Below are 24,494 nucleotides of genomic sequence, written 5' to 3'. Positions count from 1 at the left end.
AACGCCTATTGACTTCACCCCGGAGTGTGGGCACTCAGCACTTCTGAAAATCAGGCCCTAACATTCTTCTCTTTTCTATCCTATTGAGCCAGACTGTCCCTTTATTTTGTTCATGATCAGTGACACTGGCATAGAATCAATTTGAGATGCCAGTTTAACTACACAAGCACTTTGTTGGGCGATGAGTGACTGGAAATCCCTCCAACACTCACGATTTTGGGGAACTGCTTGCCACTCAATACTTAATGTATCTGATTGATGTTCTTTCTTATGCCCGCTGAGAGAATATGAACTTGACTTCCGCTCACAACTATTTTATAAGAAGAATGGGTAGCAGGGCAGTGGGACCAAGCTGAAGGATTTGGGTTTATGGTACATCGTATTCCTTTAGTTTATATTAGCAGTGAGGTTCAGGCAACAAACTATACAAGGGATAATTGCATAATTTAATGTATTATCAACTGTTTCCCAGAAAATATCTGTAACGTATTAATTTGAAGGTAGAAAAAAAAAAGATTTTCTGATGCTTGGTTTGAGAACACCTGACATTGTTCAGATCATACACCGCAGTCACTCTTACCTATATCACAGTATGCAATCATTTAGATCAGCTCATAGCACTTTACATCTTACCCCAACATAGAATAAATACCCTGTGGAAAACAAGAACTGCTCCTTCCCTACCCACTTCACTGTTACTGATGAATCACTTAAAATAATGAAGTCACATTAATTTGGAAAATGTAACTGATCTGAAAGAATAAACAGGGAATGTTTGATTCTGCATGTCTGTTTGCTTGTCACTCATTTGGTCTGAAATGTCAGGGTGACAAAGAGAGTTTTCTGGGGAGCCAGCTGGACCCAATTAAACTTATTTACAAAGGTCGCTGGGTGAAATTCAGACCTGGGATGTCTAGCCATAGAACAGCAGTTCTGGGGAAGTGCTGAGAGTTCCTTCAGAGCAGAGACCCAGCAGGCTGACACACTGATTTTCCAATGAGTTGAATCTTCAGTATTCCTTCCCTTAGCCATATAGCTGAGGGGAACAATTAAAGATTACAAACAGATCAAAGTGGTAAATGTCAGTGGGAGAATGGAAATTAGTGCTAAAATCAGACAGACTTCCTGCATGCTGGACTTCAGCTATCCCAGGTGAGTAGGGAACACGCACACTCATCTGCAATACAATCACTTTAAACTGGTCTTTGCAGCAATCCCCCCTCCACTCAGAGTTGTTTCACTTGTGTGTTGAACATATAGGATCCAAGGAGCGTATGCAATGCGCCTGTTTAGATGACAGCAGGCTGACACATGCATGAGTATTTTGCACGCTGAATGCAAGAGGGAAAACTGAGGGCCCTCAGATGCCAGCTGCCCAGCACTGAGTCTAGGGGACTGCAACTTTCCCTTTCCTGTGGGGCATCACTGCAGACTCCCTAGTAACATAGCTGGGGATTAATGCAGAGAAGCCAAGTGTGCCAAGTCTTGTCCCTTTCAGCACACAAAGACTATACAAATAGCTGCTTTTTATTTAATAAGAGGTTGATCAACTGTTGAGTTGATTAGAAGGTGCTTTTTCAAGCAAGCATTTCTGACCAGCTGTAGCTTTAACTGAGACCAATCAAGCTGTTAGTTCTGCTTGTGCAGCTCCATCAATGTATTCAGCTCTCATAAGAAGTCAGAATACAGCATTCGTGCTGCTGGTGTTAAGTGTGGGGGACGCAGACTCCAACTGAGCACTGTGGGCTTGTCCGACTCGGCTCCAACATACATGGCTACTTGGGGTATTTTCTATGACTTTGGCATTTTGCTCTGAGTAGCTGTTGAGACACTGGGCCTGCTTGGCAACCTCTGCAGAGCAGCCTTGGCCGTCAGAGGACGGACCACATTCCTCAGCGCAAACCTCTCTGGGGTTTTTGTGGATGAGCGGACAACTGGCTGGTGATGGTTGATCACTTTGGGGGGACTCCTATCCACAGTGGCTCTGAAAGGAAGAAAAAATTGCTATTGTGAGATGGCGCAAGTTGTTATGGGGAACTGAGTGAGCCCCATGGATTCACCCGAGAACTGCACCAAGCACTTCCAGCACTGGACACCACAGGAAGGTTGGCACAACAGGACTCTCTGAGGAGTCCACACTGCTACTTCAGTTAGTTTGGCAAACACTAGACTGCTTGCCAGTCTCTGTAGATGTGCAGAGTCTCCATATGGATGAAGGACTGATAGAAAGGCTGATATTGGAGTTCTACCCTGAGAAGACAGATCGGGACACAATATGAAAATGTAATTCACTGGGTCTTTGGTTTTTTGGGTTATTTTTAACTCGTTCACTGCTGGCCCCCCTCATATCTGCTGTGTCATCATTGTCCACCAGCATTCATAGGTAGGAATCCTACCTTGGCACACAGCAGATGTCTTTTACCTGGGTATAGCTGGAACACGGAGTAGCATGCAGGCAATTGAAGAGTTAGATTGTAAAGGGAAACTTTTCTCTGTTTTAGAAAGTAGCTAACCCTCATTTGGAGTGACCCGAACAAACAGTACAAGGGACAGCTCCTGTGTTGATCCTATATTATAACTATTATGTTACCTGGAAATCAAAATGTCCACATTCTGGGCAGCTCCAACTTTCAAATGAGCAAATAAGATGCTGATATTACAATAGAAGGGTCCAATCACAACCAGATTTGCTTTACGTAACACCTATCTACTTTACATCCACTTTTATCTTTAGAAACGCCTTTCCCCCTGAATTTCCTTTTCAAGTGAATTACTGTAAATTTCAAGGAAAAACTGCGTATCTGATATGACTAATATCGAGACTGAATGTTAGACGTAACCAAGGTATGAGTAATGTAAGATCGTACTAGTTTAGTTTTGGAAGGACTAAATGATGCATAGGTCACCAAGATACCAAGCAGTGCTTTCTACAGAATATATGGTAGATACCATCTAGCTAAGAGTTTGGACTCTGTGGTGTAGTAAACATCAGAGTCAACAGGGCTTCACCTTTTCTCCCCCAGTGAAGTCCCTTCTATGCTTACCAGAATTGTATAGAAAAGTTGCCTAACTAGCGAGCATACCTGACACTTGTTGATCCAATAGCTGCTGGTCCTGAAATAGGCCTCCTGGTTTGCCTGCCAACATTCTCACTGGTCCAAGTCCTCCCTGCAGCTCTCAATGGTGATGCTTCATATGCGGCAGGTGTGTTGTGCAGACTCAAACTAGCAATCTCTTCACCCACAAGATGGGCTGCCATTTCTGTGCTAACTCTTGATTGGGGATATTCCTTCAGTTGAGCTGCTTCTCTCTGGTTGGGCACTTTCAGACGTCTGACCCTGATGTCTCTCACTTTCGAAGGTCTAGCTGCAACACCCTGCATGGACGAGGGTGAGGGGCACTTTGGAGGAGAAGGTACCAGAGAACGATTCAGACTGGTGAGCACCACACTTTCTTGGGCATGCGATGAATCTGAAACACAACAAGGAAGCACACTGATTTCCTGGCATGGCTCATTCACCTAACTTTTAATGGGCCAATCTAATGTTTACTGAAGTCATTGGAAAGGCTGTTTTTCACTTCAATTGGCATTGGATCAAGTGATGAGTCCCCGCAACTCCGGTTACTTCCAATAAAGGTGGAGGGCTCAGAGCACTTCAGAGGAGTGCATCCCAACTCACTGAAGTTTAAGGCACAAGAAAATTGCAGATCAAGGGATACTGAGTTTTAGCAAATACAGAAGTGCAAACACGGCTCTCACATTAGCATTAGAATAAGGGAAAGCACCTAAATGTTTAAAAATATTTTTGTATATTCTTTATACTGTTTATAGTTCAGCTCATATGATCCCTAGCTGTAACACACACGGAAGGAGAAGAATCCTGATGATGATGTATGACTGAACCCGTTGGTTTTCAGTTTAAACTGATTTTTACCGAAAAATTCCCGGGTTTTACAAAAAGTATTATTCTGTTTTTTTCAAAAAAAGAAAAGGAGTACTCGTGGCACCTTAGAGACTAACCAATTTATTTGAGCATAAGCTTTTGTGAGCTACAGCTCACTTCATTGGATGCATCCGATGAAGTGAGCTGTAGCTCACGAAAGCTTATGCTCAAATAAATTGGTTAGTCTCTAAGGTGCCACAAGTACTCCTTTTCTTTTTGCGAATACAGACTAACACGGCTGTTACTCTGAAATCTGTTTTTTTCTGATTTCCACCCTACTTTTGTATCATTCAAATATATAAAAATAACTTGTTTTATTAGGAAAATACAATACATTGCATGAGATAATACATTAGTCTGTGTGTATATGCAAAGCTGCCTGTTGAAGTAAGGCCATGCATTAGTCTAGAAGATACACACTACAAACAAACAGGCACACACACAAGCTCTGAAGTACGTGCGCATCTGAACGTACTGATGAATCTCATGCCCACCATGTACACCTTTCAAGCTGTTAGCAGATAATGGTTTAAAAGTCTGACACACTAAAATGGGAAGATACCGAAAATCTGTATCAAAATATGTTTCAGAACACAAGGAAGAATTCAAAAGTGTTCAAAAAACAAAAACAGGAGAAAAGGATGAAGTTGAGTGTATGCGCTGCAAATGGTGTGGCCCAGTTATTAAATGAAAATATTTATAGGCTAATAGTTCTAAGTCTACAACAGTAAACTGGTCATTCAAATGAAAAGTTTTATTTGGGGATTACAGATATATTGTTTTCTTAAACTCACAGGTGGCATTGGGTTCCGAGTTCTGTTTTAGTTCTACAGCAAACCACACTGATGAACGGAATTCAAAGCATTAATCTACTGAATACTTTTTTTCCCATCTTTCTGTCCACCAGAATGAACCCAAATATTTACCCAGAAAAATTATTAATAGTTTTTTGCACTGGTTTTTGCACTATTTTTGTTGTTGTGGTAATAAACACTGATAAATTCCTGGGAAAAATTAAATAAAATAAAAACTGAAAACGAAGAGCCCTATGTATGACACAGCAATGTTGTGTATGTTTATCCTTAGCAAGATTCTATATATAGTAGAGATCCATTTGCTGCTGGCCATAAAAAGATTGAACAGTACCTAATTGACTATGTACAGAATTTAGGCTAAGGACACAATCAAAAGAATGGCCTTTGAGTAGTTCGCAAAAAGAAAAGGAGGACTTGTGGCACCTTAGAGACTAACCAATTTATTTGAGCATAAGCTTTCGTGAGCTACAGCGATGAAGTGAGCAGTAGCTCACGAAAGCTTATGCTCAAATAAATTGGTTAGTCTCTAAGGTGCCACAAGTCCTCCTTTTCTTTTTGCGAATACAGACTAACACGGCTGTTACTCTGAAACCTTTGAGTAGTTGTGTCACTAAACCTCTAGGAGAGAAATACAGCCTTATATGTCCTAACTGAATGCAATTTATTATACTGCTTGGGTGAAAAGAAAACACATTCCAATGTACTGCATCTCCAGTATTTCTTCTCATAGCTATGTAGCTGAGAGGAACAATGAATGATTATATTCTTTCTTCGGCTATCCTTCGATGTGAGGATGATGTTTGCCAAGGGGGTTCACTGGTGGGTTTTAAAGTGGCTGTGGAGCCCAATTCATGCATAAGAACATAAGAATGGCCATACTGGGTCAGACCAAAGGTCCATCCAGCCCAGTATCCTGTCTACTGAGAGTGGCCATGCCAGGTGCCCCAGAGGGAGTGAACCTAACAGGTAATGATCAGTGATCTCTCTCCTGCCATCCATCTCCACCCTCTGACAAACAGAGGCTAGGGACACCATTCCTTACCCATCCTGGCTCATAGCCATTAATGGACTTAGCCTCCATGAATTTATCAAGTTCTCTTTTAAACCCTGTTATAGTCCTATAGCTTTCACAGCCTCCTCAGGCAAGGAGTTCCACAGGTTCACTGTGCACTGTGTGAAGAAGAACTTTGCACCCTCCAGATTTTCCTACAGAAGTGACAGGTGTAGTCTTGGAGAAGAAACAGACAAAAAGTAATACATGTCAACCCTTCCCTAGAAAGTGAGAAGGCTAACTGAGACCAGTACCTGAGGAGGCCTGGGAAAGACAGGACTGGCAGGAGGAATCTGGTGAAATCCTTTCAATTAGGTCCTCGTCGTAAGTCTCTGTCAGCTCATCCTCACAGCTGTCACTCAGGCTGCATTCTTCATCCTCCTCCTCCTCATCACTGTGTATCTTCAGCACCTGGGGGGCCTTCTCCATCTGAATGATTTGCAGACACCTGACAAATGTTAAGCTCCACAGTTTTAGCTGGCCCCCACATGCTATCTTAGAGGAGTGTACACATGCATGTACAGTACTCAGAAGAGTTCAGGTGGGGTCGCGGCTGTTTAGAGACAAATATAGGTAACGTGGATTTACATTCACCTGGATTGGCTTACCTTTCACATGCAAAAATGGGCTATGAATTAGGTACCTAAACTGCCTGTGTTTTATTGTTTCAGATTCAGCCAACCTTTAATTAGCCAAGTGAAACATGACAGATTTCAAGGAAGGGCATCAGAGTTGAAAAAAAGGCATTTTTATCTCTAAGATAATAGTCACCGCTCAGATCCATGGAGGAAGCTCAGCTCAATATTATTTTCTCCTGTGGTGCATAGAATATCGGGGCAGAGATCTGCCAGGCAGACCAGAGAAGAATTTTGCCCATAAAGTGGCCTGATCCAAAGCACACTGAAGTCGGTGAGAAAACTCCTATTTAGTTAGGCAAATGCCAAGTGCTTTTGAAAATCCTGCCCTTACAGTCTAAAGGAGAACACTGCTAGGATCAGTAATAACCTACATACTGGTAAAAGAAAACACTTTAACTGCACCCTTTATTGCAGGTATTGCCCTTCCTGTGTAGAAGGAGAGCCCAGTTAACTACAGGGCAACAATTTCCCACTGATCCCACACACACTTCACAACTTGCCATCAGCCACACACAGGGCACTCCAGAGGTCTGAGATCTGCAAGTGGTGAGGAGATGGGAAGTAATTGCTGGCCTGGGGGAGGAGTAGGAGAGCTAGGCATGGGTAGTGGCTGTGGAAGGAGAAGTCCATCTTTCCCTTTCTGCTTTATGGAATTTTGCCAGTCTGTATTAATTTTCCTCTGCCCACTCGTCCCTCTACAATAGGGATGTCCCTTTAAGGAGGCTGCCAGGAAGTGGGCTGAGGGAGAGCTCACAGACCCAGAACCAGCATGGACATCTTGGCCTTCCCTTGGATCAACATGGACAATGCCCCAGAGATTTCCTCCCCCTTTGTCCCTCCCATAAGGTTTCCAGCAGAAGGGGCAACTAAGCCTGGAGTTTGCAAATAGATTCCACTGTGTTGTCTCTGCCTGCCTAGATATGAATTTACAAAATTAAAGGCAATTCCCCAAAACTGCCAACAGGTGGCTGAAGAGTTTGCCTTATTACAGAGGCGGAACACTGAGTCCCTGCTTTATTGTAAGATAATTTAGAATCATCCCAAACTCTTACTGGTTATGCTGCTCTCTCCATGCCCTCAGTTCAGCAAAGACATCTTCCCGGCTTAGGTCTTCAGCTTCTTCAGAGTCGTAGGTGTGCTCCATCTTGGGACCAGGCATTTGGAAAGGGTTCATTGCTACAGACTAAAAAATAAAACTAAAAAGAGTTACCACCGATAACTTGATGTTTACTTTACCGCTCACCTCGTTTTGCCAACAACTCTTCCTCTAGCTCAATTTCCAAACTCCGGGCATCAGAATTTTGATGCAACTTTTGATGTAATGGTTGGGTTTTCAGTTTACTCATGACTGTGTTCTTTATTTTGACTTTTTTTTAAAATTGTACTGAATATGATAATCCCAGCTACAACCCCTGTTATGATACCATGTTTCTTATACATTCACTCCAGAGACCCAGCATTGTGATGACTGGAAGAGTAATGACACGTTTGATTCTGGCCACACGGATATGTAGCTCTGGGTACACTGACCCGAACCTGTAATAGCTGCACCGACAGGCATTTCAGGCACATATAGTAAAATGTGACTGTGTCGCATATGATTATGGTCCCCTTATACTATTATTAATTCTCATTGTTTTAACTAATTTCAAAAAGCTTCATTGATTGGGCAGGGCAGAGAAAAGGGACACTTCAATCCCCCCACCCCCAATGATTTTTCTAATATCTGTTGTCAGGGATGACATGTAAAAATTATATATATTGTAGTGATCTATATTTCATGTAAGTGACATGGCCCCAATGCAGCAAAGCACATCTAAAGTTACGCACATGCTTACATGACTTGCTGAATCAGGGCCCACAAGGGTACGTCTATACTGCAATTAAATACCTGTGCCTGGTCCATGCCAGCTCACTCAGGTTCATGGGGCTCAGGCTATGGGCCTGTTTCTTTGTGGTGTAGATGTTCATGCACAGGTTGGAAGTCAGGATCTGCGACCTTTCCCCCTCCTGGGGTCCCAGAGCCTGGGCTCCAGCGTAAGCCAGAACCAAATCCTGTGGTCCTTACCTGTGCTTTGCTCAGGTCCCAGGGAAGTTGATGCAAGTTTTGTGAGTGAGGAATGCCAGATGTGGCATGTAATTTTCATGAGTTCTTTTACAGTCCATTGTTTTTAATGTCCTCTAGTGAAAGTAACGGTTCTCCCTACTGGTTGTTTCTCTCCTCTGTTTCTTATATATGATCACAGCTGATATCTGAATACATTCTTATTAAATGACACAATTGGTTTGTTTTGGGTTGACACTTCCCTCCCAGCTCTCTCCAATCTCTCCCAGAACAGGAAGTCTGGAATTCTCAGATTCATGACCCCCTCACCATTCTCTATTTATCCATTGATCTTCCAGCTCTCCAAGTGTCCTCTTCTGCCCTTCTCCATGCCTTATTTGGCCTTCCATATCTCCTGACTCAGCAGGACACTTAAGCACATGCTTATGTGCTTTGCTGAATCAGGGCATTTAGACCCCTGCCTTCTCCAACACACATTGCTTTTGTATATAGATTTCTGGACTATAGACTGGAGTGGAAATCCATAAAATACATTAGGGGCCTCAGCTTATCTCAGCAGAACTCATCTGATTTGGGTGTGTCAGGCAGGACTGGAAAGCATATAGGAAAGAAAACGTACACCTAGCTTTTGTCTCCGTGCATGAAGGGCTTTGATAGGGTTCCCACATATAACTCGGCTGATTCCTAGCAAAAAGAAACAAAACAAAGCATTTCTCACTAGTTTTTAACACTTCGTACAGTTCTTAAATCAGTTTACAGTCCCAATGAGATTCTGTTCTCGAGGATATAACATATTTCATTCATCGACTGTCTGGAGCTGGTCTCCATTTCCTTTGCTAAATGTGGAGTATCCAGTTCTAGCACGGTGCTGCTTCATGGCTCTGGATGGCTTCACTGGCTTAGCTGGTACTGCTGAGCATTTGAACTACCTGCCTCAGAGAGCTGAGAAGGAACTGGTGTTTACTGGAAAGACAGGCTCAAAATACTGGGGCAAATAAACACAAGCTGACACACCTAATCGGCATCCAAAGAGCTGATTAGATTGCAGCACTCTGGTCTTCTCAGTGACAACTGACCAAGAAATCCTAGGCGGCCTTCAAAACTGGATCAAAACAGGACTCTGCCAGACATTTCCCATTCAGCCATCCTTGGGCATCCTGCCAGTGGTCCTCAGGGGCTTGTTTGTCTTCCCCTTTAAGGTTTAAGATCTGATAGTATATCAGAGTTGGAAGGGACCTCAGTCATCTAGTCCAACCCCCTGCTCAAAGCAGGAGCTATCCCCAATTTTTGCCCCAGATCCCTAAATGGGCCCCTCAAGGATTGAACTTACAACCCTGGGTTTAGGAGGCCAATGCTCAAACCACTGAGCTATCCCACCCTCTCCTTGCTCCTCAGCTCTTTTGGCATATCTATACTGTTGTCTGCTCTGAGAGGGGTCTTGGATGTAGCTATATCCAAATCTCAGTCATCAGCAGTGAGGCTGAATTAGCCAGAAAAATTGCTGCAGAGCGACAGAAGGTCCTCCACTTCCTTCTGAGGGGCTGTGCTGACTCTGCAGTATTCTCAGGAGGGGAGAGCCAGCCACCAGGTCGCTGAGTACTGCGCTACAATTAGAACTCTGGGCTGGCCAGCAGGCCAGAAATTTTAAATCAGTGACATGATCCCTCACACCGGGAGACTGAAGCCCTGGAAACTGATGATACAGTCACTTACAGCAATGATCCCTACAGGAATATAAGTATTGAGCTTGGATACCATGTACTGTGACCTTATGACCCATTTGTGAAGGGGGCACGCAACACAGCTTCTGAACTCCAGATGTTCTGTAGGGACAGTTTATCTTAGGACATTACTCCAGTGTTTTAACACAATTATATGTCCAAATAGTTCTGAATGTTTTCATATAAACTAGATCTAAGTGACCCCAGCAAATTTGGGGTCTATAGATAAGGGCTAATGAGAACAGGTTTGAATAAAAGTAGGGGGAAAAACCCTACCTGAGAGCAGACTGCTTAACAAATAGCAGGCAGGGAGACATAGCCAGCCTTTCATTAGGGCACTTTGTAGCAATGTACAACTTATGAAGGGGGATTAAAGAGCAAAATGGGAAGGTGGCCCCAAAGGACTTTCACCTTCTGCCTCAGGAGAAAATGAAAAAGCACCCCAACCTCACTGTGCGGGCTTCACACTTGGAAACCTATGGACAAGCCAATGTGCCATCAGTACCGGTGTGTGCCCTTGAGAGCACATGTATAAAGCAGGAAGAACTTTGAGAGGGGGTCGAAAGAAGGGTGGGTGGGGGAAGAACAGACAAAGAAAATTCATCACCATGTGTCAAGTCACTTGCATCATCTTCTAGGAATATCTCATCAGAGACAGTGGATTCTGGAAGGGTGCTACCACTGGATAGCAAATGGACATTGCTAGATATCCCTGCACTCGCAGGTCTCTGAGCAGTCCATGGTCTGGAAGCCGACATGAAGTGAGCTGCAGTAGGTCTCAGACCGGAGCCAGGTCTTCTTCTTGTTGCCTCTGGATGAGTATCTGAGAGATTTCAGTAAGATATAACTAAGAATGCAACATTAAAAATATCCTATCATTTGCAGAGTCATGATAAAGCAATGGCAACAGGCTTGGTGCTAGAGAGAACAGAAGAAAATGCAGTTCCTGCTTCAAGAAACTTAAATGGAAACACTACACCCAGCACAGCCACACAGTGTCTGCCATTTCCTCATGTTGGGACACTTATCTGGCCACCCTCCAGCATGAACACCTGCACTCTTCACACAGTGTCTAAACCACTTAAATATTAAGCAATAGGCTGGCAAAGGAAGAACAGTCCAGCAGTACTGGGTGCTCAACGCTCTTAATAATCAGGCCATTTATTTAGGAGCTTAATTTTAGGCACCTATTTATTAAAAATATCTTGGCCTTTGTTATTAATGCAAAACTGTAAAACACATAGCATGTGCAAAGCAGCTAAGTTAACACTGCTAAAGAAGAGAAAATGTTTGGAATTTCCTAACCTTTGTGCTTAATGTCAAAGGCAAAAATACAAACATGAATAGAATATAAAGTAATATGAATGCCCTATTCTGTGTTCCATTCTGTGCTCTTTCTGCTTCCCAACTTTACTATTTTTCTGTAATTCAACCTTATGTTGCCAACGGAGGGATCACCAAAGGATCAGATTTTTACAGACTTTTCCTACGATACCTATTACTACAACTAATGATTTGGACCCACTGGGATTAAAACAAATGACAACTGTGTGCACTTATTCCAAAATAAACTATATTTTTAATGGCGCACAGTTGGCAAGCATACCACAATAGTGGGGGTCAGGAAGCCAACAGTATTGCCCACACTAATGGGAAGCAATAGAAGCAGTGATAGGAAATACTTTGTAATATTTAACTGACCATGGTAAAGCATATGTCATGCAGTATATAAAAGCATAACACATGAACCAGGGGTGACCAAGGAAATTAATAGGCAGCAGGTTTAAAACAAAGATAAGGAAGTACTTCTTCACACAACACACAGTCAACCTGCGGAACTCATTACCTGGGGATGTTGTGAAGGCCAAAACTATAATTAGGTTCAAAAAAGAATTAGATAAAGTTCATGGAAGATAGGTCCATCAATGGCTGTTGGCCAAGATGACCAGGGTGTTCCTAAACCTCTGACTACCAGAAGCTGGGACTGGATGACAGAAGATGGATCGCTCCATAGTTGCCTTTTCTATTCATTCCCTCTGACGCATCTGGCATTCGCCACTGTCAGAAGACAGGATACGGGGATAGATGGACCATTGGTCTGATGCAGTATGGTCATTCTTATGAACCAGTTTTGCCAAACAATGTACTGTCATGTAGTTACATGGGTCACTATTTATGAGCCATCACACTGTTTACCACATTCATTTCCAAGATTTCACTTGAATTGCTCAGTTCAAAGCATACATACAAGAAGAATACTAAGGGCTAGAACCTCAGCTGCAGATGAGACATGCTGGGTGGTTTAAGCCACTTTTACATTTCTCTGATCCTGGGGCTAGCATCAGGGCTGCTCTAAATTACTCTAAATTACATTGTTTCATAGCCACATTTGGACAATCACCGGAGAGCAGAGGCATTCTAGCCATTCTCCATTTCTCCTAGCCATTCACCAGACTCAATGGCATAGCAGCCAATATGGCATCCTTAGAGTACCGAAGGATTCCCCAATGCAGGAGGGAAGAATCCTCCACTGGCTGGTTAAGAGTAGCACAAAGCAGCCTCAAAGTGGTGGAGGTTCTGGCCATAAGTTTGAAATTTCAGTTACATTTCAAAGAATGACCATGAAAATGGCACGGGGAAGTTCCATCTTTATTGTCCCACAGTGAATTCCATAGCCAATCTGCTCAGTTTCCAAGTGAAGAGATTGAGTTTCCTTCCTCCCAGCCCTGAAAGCTCAACTTGGGATCTTAGAGTCCAGCTGCACTCTTTCTTTCTTACACATCAGCACCAATAAATGGTGAGAAATTTGACATACCAAACTGAGAAATGTCTTTGGCTAAACTGCCCTCCTTAATGGACTCCTTGACAATTAGCCAGTCCTTGTTCATCTTCCTAGAGGGAGGGATGGTGATTTGATTTGCTAGTATTTCATCCAAATACTTTAAGTGAGGGATGTGTTTTTTCACTTCAGCTCTGTAGTTATAATCTGGCACCTGAAAGAATTGAGAATGTGGTCATTTTAACAGATTGTTCAAGAGAAACTGGACTACTACGAGCAATGCGGAGCTGTTCACTTTGTATGAATGCTGGATAGTTTGAAGAATGCTTTGAAGGGGCAAACCAACCCACCTCAAAGAATAAACAGAAATGTAACCAGACTTTTCAAATCTCACTATGCTTCTCTCTGATGGAACTGCTGCTCAAGCTGCTGATGTATTGACAACACAAGCTGCACAAAATAAAAGGCGAATTTGCAATGTATTTAGTCAATTACCTCAGCACCTATTACCATAGCATCTGGGTGCTGTACAAAACTGCAAACAATACACTGCTCTCCATGGGAAGATTGGACACACTCAACCCAGAGGCCCCCCCCTGCTACTTTTGGACGTCTCTGGTTGCAGCATCAACTTCAGGCCATAGTGTGACTAAAAAGATATGCCTGGGCCAGAAGGCTGCCAAACCCAGTGTCTGATGGACCAATAAGGAGCAAACCTCTCAGAGCTAGAGCAAACCTCTCAGAGCTAGATTGGGACATTCAGCAGAACTGTAAGCCAGGTGCATATGCAGCCCGGGGAGGCACTGTGAGTGCTTTTGTATATGAGAGGAGATGACTCAATTTAAACCTAAGCCCTTTTTCTGCAAGAGGACGCATGCCAAGGACAGATGCACAAAGGCTAAAAGGAACTGTATCGAGGTTTCTTTTCTGAGACTTTGGAATGTTCCCTCCCATGCGCACATGCTGGTTATGACACATGTTGAGGGGCACAGCTTCTTCTGGAGTAATACATCAGCATTTTGGATTATATCTGAAATGGTCCATGTGCACATCGCAATGATGGAGGAATTACGAATCGTAGGAGAGAAGAGTTTAGGGTTACATACAGTGGTTATTTCACTATGGTTCTGAATCTCCTGGTGAATATTGGGCATTTCTAATAGATTAGGACACCACAAAGACGTCTGTACATGGCATCTCAGCTTTGGGAAAATGTAGTGAGGTGTACAGGTGGGTTGGAACATGCATTTTGCAACACCGGTTAAAAAAAATTAGGTTCAAGAAGGCAGCAGACAATGTTTGACTGTCTCAAATACACTAGCAGTTTAAAGAGAGCACAAAGCAAGATTGTCCTGGTGATGGAGTGTGAGGGGATGGCTCATCTGAATGTTAACATCGATCTATAAGTGAGGCTGTGAGTTTGTCATGGAGGTCACGGAAGTCATGGATTCCGTGACTTTACATGACCTCTGTGACTCCTGCAGCAGCCGGTGCGCCTGGCCTGAGGGCAGCTCAGACAGCCCCTGCGCAAGTCGCACCGGCTGCTGCTGGGGCAGTCTCAGGCCACGGGGAGCTGCGGGGGTGGTACCCTGGGTGGAGGCAGCACACAGAGCTGCCTGGCCACACCTCCGACTAGCAGCTGATCGAGGAGGATGTCGCTGCTTCCAGGGAGCCCCCAGGTAAGCGCTGCCCAGAGCCCATCTCACCCTGTCCTGTGCCACCAACCCCCTGCACCCTCCCACACCCAAACTCTGCCGCTGCTGCGGGGTGTGTGTGTGTGCGTGGCATGGAACCAGGTAGGGAGCCACCAACCCCTCCCCAGCACCAGCGGGGGTCGCAGGCTGCATGCCGCCACCCACTCTCCCTCCCCAGCTCCCGGGGCACCCCCAGGCAGCCCCCCCAAGTTTTAGTCAGGGGTATATAGTAAAAGTCATGGACAGGTCACAGGCCGTGAATTTTTGTTTAGTGCCCGTGACCTGTCCATGACTTTTACTAAAAATACCCATGACTAAAACGTAGTCTTACCTGTAAGTCACTCATTTGGTCCTGATAGAGTTTTTGTCTTTCACAATGTTACATGTTATACCACCAATTCCCAGTCAGCCAAGTCCTTGCCCACCAGTAATGTTGTCACACAAAGAAATCTTTCTGTAGCAGCAGTATGTATAACAACTGTCCATTCCCTTCCCACAAAACACCACACTGACCGGCAGAGGGCATTTGTCAAATAAAGCATATATTTGCTGGCTGCTGCTAAGAAGAGGCAGACACTGACCTGACTAACTGACTCTTTAATCTTAATTTAGGAACAGCCTTAACCAATCATCATCCCTTCACGTAGCACATGAACTTTGTACAGGGCGCTGGCTATAGGTTTACAATTTATAGTGCTGTTCTGTTTGAGAGATGATGCATCATATTACACTCACACGGCAATACTGCAAACAGCAGCTGTAATAGGGGCTACAGTATGTATCATCAGGTTGTTGCTTTTGGTTTAGATGACAGAGGAAGATGAGGTCATCTGAAAATCAAATTACACAAAGCAAACAGGGAGCCCGAAGAAAGAGCAGTAAATCTAGTTAATCATTTTGTAAATAAAAAAAATACACATACTCTTACTGAGGTTGTACTATGGGGTACAGCATGCATGCAGCTTGAAAGGTTAGACTTGCCCAACCAGGGAACATAAATGTAAGTCCACCTCTATTTTTTCTATTTCCCAGCTGAATTTTCTATATCTCAGTCAGTTGGCAAAAGCATTAATAGGAACAAAGCAACTGACAGAGCCCAGGGTGAAATTCTCAGGAATGGAGGTTAGAATGGGTTTTGTGATGGCCTCAGAGCTGTGGAACTCCCCACTGAGGGGTTAGAGTGAATTTGTGAGTTGCCTCTTTTAGAGCATGGTGGAAGACATGTCTCTCTGAGGAGGCCTCCCATCAGTAGAGGCAACAAATGGCTGATTAATCTGTCTTCTAGAATGACCCAAAGAAGTAAAATCCAACCAAGCGAGAGGCAGAGAAGATGGTCCATATGTGGACAGCAATGAATCTTCTTAAATTCTTATATTTTTCTTTAAATCTAGCTATCCCAGTAACTGATGCACTTGTTATGCAATGACTGACAGAAAGACATGCATGCAATAAGATCTCTGGATTGTAAAGTCTTAGCTAGCAATTACGTAAGAGATCCCATTTTGCAAAACTTGTGTGAGAATGTGTCTTGTGTGCAACATACTCTGTCTGCGTACTCTACTTCCAAAAACACATTGCACTTCAGCATATTATAATACTGATCAGTTCCTGGTTTCATCACCTAAACAGGTCAAGAGCAGTCATGGCATGACCCTATCACAAGTGGTTTTTAAGGACTGAAGACACCAAGTGATAATTATGTCTTCTGAATATGTTACTACATTTGGCGATGGGCGATATGAACTCCTTATAACTCTAGTACCTATTGTGTAGGTTCTGATAGTACTACAACTATGAAGTGACAGAAACTGCACTGTCTTATTTCTATGGGAGTAAAAACAAGCAAGAAGACATGATCTTTCCACTAGAAGCAGGCACGGATTTCTTTTTGTGGAGACTTTTGATTCTGATCACGTCTTCTAATCACGTCTCCAGCAAGGAATGAAATGTCAATAACAAACATTTCAATTATAAATAGTTACAGTATCTGCCTCTGAAGTACACCTCTGAAAGTACAAAGAAGGAAAACAAATGTAGAGCAATTTGTTAAGGTACAGCCTACTGGATCTCTGAAAAGAAAAAACATGACAATTAAAACACTACACTGTGCTGGTGCCTTCAGTGACAGATGTGATCAAGCCAATAATTAAACATAAGAAAGTGATACAAATCTTCACGATTATTATATGCATGGGTTGAAATACCCACACTTACACTACATGACTGAGCTTTTAGGGATGCTATCTAAGCTTTCAAGCTTAAATTCCTACACAAATTAATTCTGTGGACATGAATGGTTTAGAGTAAACGGGGAAGTTATATGGCACGTGATACAGAGGAACAGGGCCGGCCTTAGTGAAAATGGTGCCCTGGGCAGACTTGTATTTTGGCGCCCCTCCTCCCCTCATCACCCCTGGCTCCTAAGGGTTCCCTGGGCTTCCCCCCACAATCACCTCCAGGCCATTACCTATACTTCATATGGAATGTCCACAGGAAAGTCCATTCAATGTAGATGGGCATCTTCCATGGTCCGTTGTGAGTTATGTGTCCCCTGATGAGCCATTTACTTTGACTAGTTTCAGAGTGGTAGCTGTGTTAGTCTGTATCAGCAGAAAGAACGAGGAAAGAAAGAACCTGTGGTACCTTAGAGACTAACAAATGTATTTGCACATAAGCTTTCATGCTCAAATAAATTTGTTAGTTTCTAAAGTGCCACAAGTACTCCTCGTTCTTCCTACTTTGACTAGTCCCTTCAAGATGTGCTGGCTAACTACCTTGTGGGCATTACCCCAGAAGCAAACATTGAAATACAGGTATAGAGACAATACTCATAATTTCAAATACAAAAATGATACATGCATACAAATAGCATAAACGTATTCAGCAAATCATAACCTTTTCATAGACATCTTAATGCCACATCTTGTACAAGATCTGTTGCAAATATATAACAGTGGTTGCAAGAATGATCTACATGGTCATGTTTTACTCAGATAACATCACAATGAGTAACTGCTACAACTAGCAAATTCCTAGGCCACTGTCAGCATAAGCGCAGAAGTAAGGGTGGCAAGGTATGTGGTGTATTGCCACACTTACTTCTGTGCTGCTGCGGTGGCTTGTAGTGCCTGGCGCTTGGCCTGCAGCTCACAGCAGGCTTTGCGCTGTCACATGGGGGCTGCATCTTGCCAGAGCCCCTGGCCCTCCTGCAGCCCCTAGCCACTCCTTGCTCATCATGAGCATTTTGACAGGAAGTACCAAGCAGTAATAACAACAACAGTAATACAAGTGTGTGTGTGTGTGTGAGAGAGAGCTAGTGTGTGAAAGAGAGCCAGAGAGAGAGCCAGTGTGTGTGTGTGTGTGTGAGACTACGTGTTGGGGGATTGTGTGCCAGAGTGTGTGTTGGGGAGTGTGAGACTCTGTGTGTGTGTGTGACAATCTGTGTTGGGGGACTGTAAGAGCCAGTCTGTGTGTGAGAGAGACCGTGTGTGTGTGACTGTGTGTTGGGGGATTATGTGAGAGATAGTGTGTGTGTTGGGGAGTGAGAGTCTGTGTGTGTGTGTTAGGGAAGTTTGAGAGACACTCAGCGCATGTCACTTAAAGTCTCCCCTCCCCTCTCTCACATGGAAGTTTTGCTCCTCCTGGCCCCAGCCCGGCCAGCCCCCACCAGCCCCCAAGCAGCACAGGGCCAAAGGCTGGGAGGGACTCGGCTCAGCGGCAGCGAGTGGTGGGCCGCGCTGCCAGTAACTGGCCCCGTCCGTGCCACTCTGGGCTCCCCGGGGCTGGGGCAGAACTGGCCGAGGAAGGGGCTAGGGGGTCAGGGGCGGGGTCAGGGAGAAGCCTGCTGGCCCAGCCGGGGAAGGGGCTGGAGAAGAGAGGAGTCCAGCCACAGCCAGCCAGGAGAGGCCCAAGCCCCTTGTGGTGCCCCCCTGGTTATGGCGCCCTGGGTGCAGCACCATTTGCCCGGCCCTAAGGCAGGCCCTGCAGAGGAATCATAGTACCATCCCTTTGTTTTCTGTCTTCCTCATGCATTACTGGTCCTCTGTAACATCAATGTGGAATGCTCCAATTCCTAGAAAATACACTATCTCCCAAAACATCTTGATTACATATACTGTATCTTGGTTTTAGCCTACCACTAATAACTCGGGAGACTAGTGCTACAATTAACATTTAACCTAATTTGTTTGTCTCATGTTTATCTCTTGAGAATTGAAGACCTGCAATTACAGCAATCTGAAGAAAATGATAGTGGATCATTTGTTTTAACCCAGAATAACTATTCTCCATACACAGAAAGTTTTCAAAGAATATACATTTATTCAATTTATCAGATTACTGTTCTAAAACAGTGATTCCCAAATTGTCATCCACAAACCACCAGTGGTCTCCAGAGCGCTTGCTGATGCGCCTGACAACTGGTTGATTGAATTATGCTGACTCCGCTGATTGTTTCAAGATGCTACAGTGCGAGGATTTAAAGTTTCCAGATTTAAAGAGTCCAGTTTTAGAGCTATTACCTGTTCCAAGGGTAGTCCCCATTTTAAGTAAAAGGCATATTGCTGGAATCAACATCTCTAAAACTGGAATTAACTTGTTAAATGCATGCACTGTACATCACATTCAGCACTTTTCTAATATCATTTTTGCATGTATACAATTACTGTAGTTGCCACTCGGATGTTATGCAATCCAAACACGAAGGGAGGAGAGATGGTTATTTTGACTGCAAAGAGGATGAGCATGTCCACAAGACAATCTCTCTATTAAGACCCTGATCTATGCTATGAAAAAGTTTGATAACTTCTTTTTGAAAGAGTCCCTCACTTTAACATGCCACTTTAAAGTTTTATTTTGGTGGTCTCCTCTCCTCTTGAAATTCCTTGAAGTCACAAAACAGATTATAAGAATGATCCAGAATCACTGTATTAACACATAAATTTAAGAGACAGAAGGATCTAATATGGATGGACAGATAATCACGTGTGTGTGTTGCTAACTCTGGGTGCTTTGCCTTGCTCTTCTGCATTGGTGAGAATATGCTTTTTACCACTGTTGCCAACTTTCACGCAGTAAATAAGCACTCGACTTTCACAATAAGCCAAAAATCAAGCTAATCCCATTTCAAAACAAGGCCAAAACAAGCCAATCCCTAAGAACCCCAACACTCTATGTGACTAGATCCCCCTGGCATGCAGTCTGGGACTGTGGTGGGCCCGCTGTGCACCCCTGACTCTCTCCTCCCTTTGCCCCTGTTTGCCCCCCCTCCTCTGCTTGCCGGAGCCGTTAAAAAAAAAAAGAAGCAACAAGCTAAAACAAGCAACAAGCCAAAAACTAGCCAACAAGCAACTCACAAGCCAATAAAGCCAAAAACAAACCCAATTTCTGTGTTTTTTTCAACGGGTTTGGCATGTCAGCTTTTTACTACTACACCCATATGAAAGTAATAATGAGAGAAAACAACCATGCAGTCTCAAACTTAAAATGGTCGTTTTGGATTTCTCCCAAAAGCTATGAAAAGAGGGAGGTGAGGAAAGGGAGAAATGGACAGACTAATGCTGTTACACTGTATTGCTGACACCCTTCTGAAATCCCAGCACAAGAGGCTGCTGTTTTTACACACCGCAGCAGGGTTATCTGACACAGCCACATGATCTCTCATGTTTGAGAAGTTTAGTCCCCAAAGAGCAGAGATAATTTAACTGGTTTCCAGAGGCCTCTTGGGCACTGCAAGGATCCATAAGAAATGCTGAGGGTAACTGGCCCTTAATGTGAGGATACAGACCACTTGGGTGGGGCCATATTAAGCGATTAAAAAAAATATTATTTAACTAGGGCAAAATGCAAACTGGTGTCTTGGCTGAAAGACTTTGACCTCATTTCCAATAAAAACTGGGAACCAATGGAGACAAATAACCCATTGGTACCAGAAAGGCTACAAGAGCTGACACCTTTCAGAGCAGCTGAGAACTTGCAGGTCAATCTGTTTTACCTGCAAGGCGCAGCTGATACCAGTGGGATCATTTGTCTCCACTGGCTCTACTTCACACCTTAGGGAGACATGCAGGATCTGTGCTCTGCAATGCAAGCTGTGGGAATAGGTGCCCTATGCCTAGCGGTAAAGCAGGGGACTTTGAAAATTTTCCCCCTCATTCCATGCCACTAATTCTGGCTTGGCTTCAGTAAAGGGAGCTTCAACGTGGCCCGTTCAGCTGACTCTTTGTGTAGCTTGTCCACATGTTCAGCCAGGCTTCCCTGTGGCCTGCTCATATCTCTCAGTGTGGATCTTGCCCACATACCAACTGAAAGCTGGTTTAATTGTGGCCTGCCCAGCTCTCTCAGTGTGGGTCTGACCCATATGCCATCTGGGGGCCAGTTTCACTGCAGCCTGCTCATGCTTCTTGGTCTGGACCTTGCCCACACGCTGTCTAGGAGCTGGGTTCCTGTGGCCTGCTCAATTCTCTTGGTGTGGACCTCACTCATACGCCGACTGTGAGCTGGGTGCAGGCAGTCCGCTGTCCCTGCCATTTCTGAGTGGAGGAGAGGTGCTGTCCTTCAAACCCTCCTCAGAAAGCCACAAGAATTTTTTTTTTTTTTAGTTTAGCAGTTTTGAGAAGAAACCCTCAAAGCCATAAAGAAACCTGAGAGATGGTTAATTAAAAATCTTTCAAAAATCCTCTGAAAGCTCTACTCCAAGGGGTACCCTAGAGTCTGCTTGGAGGCAGAGAATTCTGGGAAGTTCTTCTGGAGGGCTGGTCCTAAGCCCAGGCTCAGTGCAAAGATCTCGACTGCCCCACTGGCCATGGAAATGAGGAACGCCCACTGTGAAGATTGACATGGGGACTGAGAAAATATTATTTTCTTGCTAAAAGGTAATGGAGGTTTAAAAAAAAAAAAACTTAAAAGCCTGCTCCATGCTCCCTGGTGAGCAGTGAAAGGAGTTTGGGCTGGCTAGAAAGCAGGAAGAAATTAAACTCTAGCAACTCTTGGGCAGGTTCGCAGCAGATGGTAATAGATTTAATGTTGCACAAATATGTCCACTAGCATGTGGGAGAAGTGTTTATTCTTGTCAGAACAATTTGCTTGCTAGTTTATTTTACCCTACACTATGAAAGGGATTCCTACTAATATCAACACTCCCCTGAAGCCATTAGGGAAAAGGCCTTGTCAATTAATACTAATACTTCCTCTATTTTTCCCTCTGTTCATGTTTAAAGAAAAAAAAACTATAGAAAAGGAGGGATAGAATAGAAAAGAGAGAAAGAAAAGACCTACTATAACACCACCACCACCACCACAACGGAAGTATTTCTGTGGATATCTGATTTACCAACTCAAGATAAATGTGCAAAATTTAACACAAGAAATCTGAACAAGGTTCTTACCTCTGAAGACTCTGGGTTTGGCTTAAGGCAAATAAGATTCCCCTCCACTGTGAGACTATTCAGTTTGCCGCAGAGTCCCAGGTACTGAATCTGGTTGATGTCCTCAATATTGTTTCCTTCCAGGTCCAGAATCTCAAGATGATCCAGCAAGCTCACTTGGCTCAGGTCAGAAATATTGTTATAGGCTATATAGAGTTCCTCAACAGAAGTAAACAGAACATATAAACCACAGACTTGCCCAAATTACATTAAGCCACTTACTGACTTACTTCAAATCTTTAGGAAATTGCATACTACAAAGAGCTAGAAATATCAATTAGAGTGCTCAGGTACTAGCTTGGGCAGAGTGTTTCCTATCATGGCTAATGCCATTTTAAGTGAATGAGACTATCATGGAAATAAGTAAGTGTGTTCAGGATCAGACCACAGTGCTGTAGTAAAAAATAATTGCTTTAGCATCTTCAAAGATTAATAAATACAAACTCAAGGTGCCCAATCAAAATCCTTTAAGAACTTTAAAAAAAGTGACAGTACAATTACAGAAAGAGAAATATTAACTAAAGATATTGACCGTAGGAGCATATTTGAAATGACCCAGTTTTACCTACCTTCAAAGAGATGCAGGAAGAGATTCCATCTAAATCTGTGAGCCCACAACGAGCCATCCACAATACTTGGAGATGGGACAACGTGCTTCCAAGGTCCCTTGTAAGAGAAACAATTCAAGCACTGATTTAAATGGGAAAAGAAATTTAGAAGACATTTTGTTTCCCCCACATTGGAAAATCTGATTGTTTCCTCATAGCCTGTATCCTTAACAGGCAGGAAACATAGAGAAACAGTGCAACTCTCATAGATGAAGAAAGAGATTAAGGCTGTACAGTGAACATTTTATTCTAATCTTTTCTCCCAAATACACTTTTGATCTCCAGTGACAATACGGCTCATGGAACAGTATCTGCTCCCAATTCAAGAAATCCATTTAAAATTCTGCCAAAAGTTTATACTTTGGTGATTTTTCCATAATTCAAAGCAAATTAGATAAATGCTACAAATTCTGTAAGAATTTATTTCTGTGGTTTTCACTACATATTGTATAAGCATAATCCAAATAAATACATCTGATTTTAACCCCCTGCTCTTGCCTTTTATCAGTTTATGCGGCACCTTTCCTCTCCTTGCACTGGAAGTGATAAACAAATAATATTGCTTGGATCAGTAGAAAATGGTAATCCACCCCATTCCATCTGTCCACCTTGTAGGCCTAGCAACAGGTGAGTAAGGGATTGATTCTGCAAGGTTCTGAGCATTATGGCCCTAATCCAGAAAAGCACTTAAGCACATTTAACTTTGTGCACGAGTTGTCCCATTGACTTTGCACAGACATAAATAGCTACATAAAGTACAAAAATAGCGGCAAATCAAGCCCAAGGTCTTTAGCACCATCAATCTTCTATATCATTGAGCTACAAGTGCGTATCATTCAAATGTAAATGAGATACAATGGCTTGACAAACCCAGAAGAGACCACGGTATCCAACCCCAGACTTTTCCCACCATAGAAAAAACACTGCACCCTCTCAATATTAATGAAAAAAGTTTTCCCCACTTCCTAGTACATTGTGTTTATTTTAGATTCTTCATAGAACAAAGCAAACAACAAAACCTAAGAACCACCACAGAGCACTCTCCAGTCCAAAGCCTGTGGCTTCCGTGATAGCAGAGAAAAGTGATTCCTTTATGTCTCTATTGTTTACTGTGTCACTGCTGCTGTTAAAGGCAGAGCCTCATGTATATTGGCATAGATGCCTTAACTTCACTGGAGTGGTTTGACACCAGCTGAGAATCTGGGCCACAGCAACAACGATAAAGTAAACAATAGACACAGAAGAATCACTCTTCTCCACTATCAGTCCTTTCTGTGGACTCACTGACCAATCTCTGCTGATGTCAGCAGGTTATACAATTCCTTAACTGGCAGGATCATAAAGCTAACCTGATGAACAAACTTACTTGCTTAAATCCTGCTGGTACTGAATAAGACCCTGCAGAAGAGGCAGAATTGTTAGGTTTCTTTCCAGGAGCCAGCTTAGGTCTGTTCATCCAGAAGGGTTTGCCCCTGAACCCAAAGGGTCACAATGTGCCATCACAACCACCCAGCATTTGTAAATAGCCTCTCCAGTGAATATTTCCACTGTACATACTTTTGAATAAAACAAACTGATTTCAAGGCATCCTTGAGGCAAGAATGCACCAACTGCAATATTTACTGAAATTTATAATCATAAAAGCAAAGGGTGGAGGGGAGAAACAAAGTAAAAATGAAGCAGCTGCCACCAAGCATGGCAATGCTTACTGCCTGAGCAACACACCAATAAACTCAGACCTGTTAGTTATGACTA

At 43.4% G+C, this 24,494-nt stretch overlaps 1 protein-coding gene across 11 annotated transcripts in view; it reads right to left on the bottom strand.

The window, feature by feature from the left end:
* Nucleotides 1–425: 425 nt before the first annotated feature.
* LRRC56 (leucine rich repeat containing 56) overlaps nucleotides 426–24,494 on the bottom strand; it is a 133,235-nt gene continuing 109,166 nt past the window's right edge. For all 11 annotated transcript variants that reach the window (XM_084630428.1, XM_084630424.1, XM_084630426.1 and 8 more), the window contains 9 exons: nucleotides 22,701–22,797; nucleotides 22,093–22,290; nucleotides 13,050–13,227; nucleotides 10,842–11,057; nucleotides 9,133–9,197; nucleotides 7,501–7,631; nucleotides 6,065–6,258; nucleotides 3,084–3,471; nucleotides 426–1,984 (listed from right to left, as the gene is read on the bottom strand). In XM_084630428.1, coding sequence (XP_084486554.1) covers nucleotides 1,792–1,984; nucleotides 3,084–3,471; nucleotides 6,065–6,258; nucleotides 7,501–7,631; nucleotides 9,133–9,197; nucleotides 10,842–11,057; nucleotides 13,050–13,227; nucleotides 22,093–22,290; nucleotides 22,701–22,797 — 1,660 coding nt within the window. In that variant the 3' untranslated portion in view covers nucleotides 426–1,791. The remainder of the gene's footprint in view (nucleotides 1,985–3,083; nucleotides 3,472–6,064; nucleotides 6,259–7,500; nucleotides 7,632–9,132; nucleotides 9,198–10,841; nucleotides 11,058–13,049; nucleotides 13,228–22,092; nucleotides 22,291–22,700; nucleotides 22,798–24,494) is intronic.

This window comes from Lepidochelys olivacea (assembly GCF_965140295.1).
Source record: "Lepidochelys olivacea isolate rLepOli2 genome assembly, chromosome: 6".
NCBI classification, from domain to species: Eukaryota; Metazoa; Chordata; order Testudines; family Cheloniidae; genus Lepidochelys; species Lepidochelys olivacea.
The sequence above is the reverse complement of the archived record's forward strand: the minus strand, read 5'-3'. Positions and strand labels throughout refer to the sequence as shown.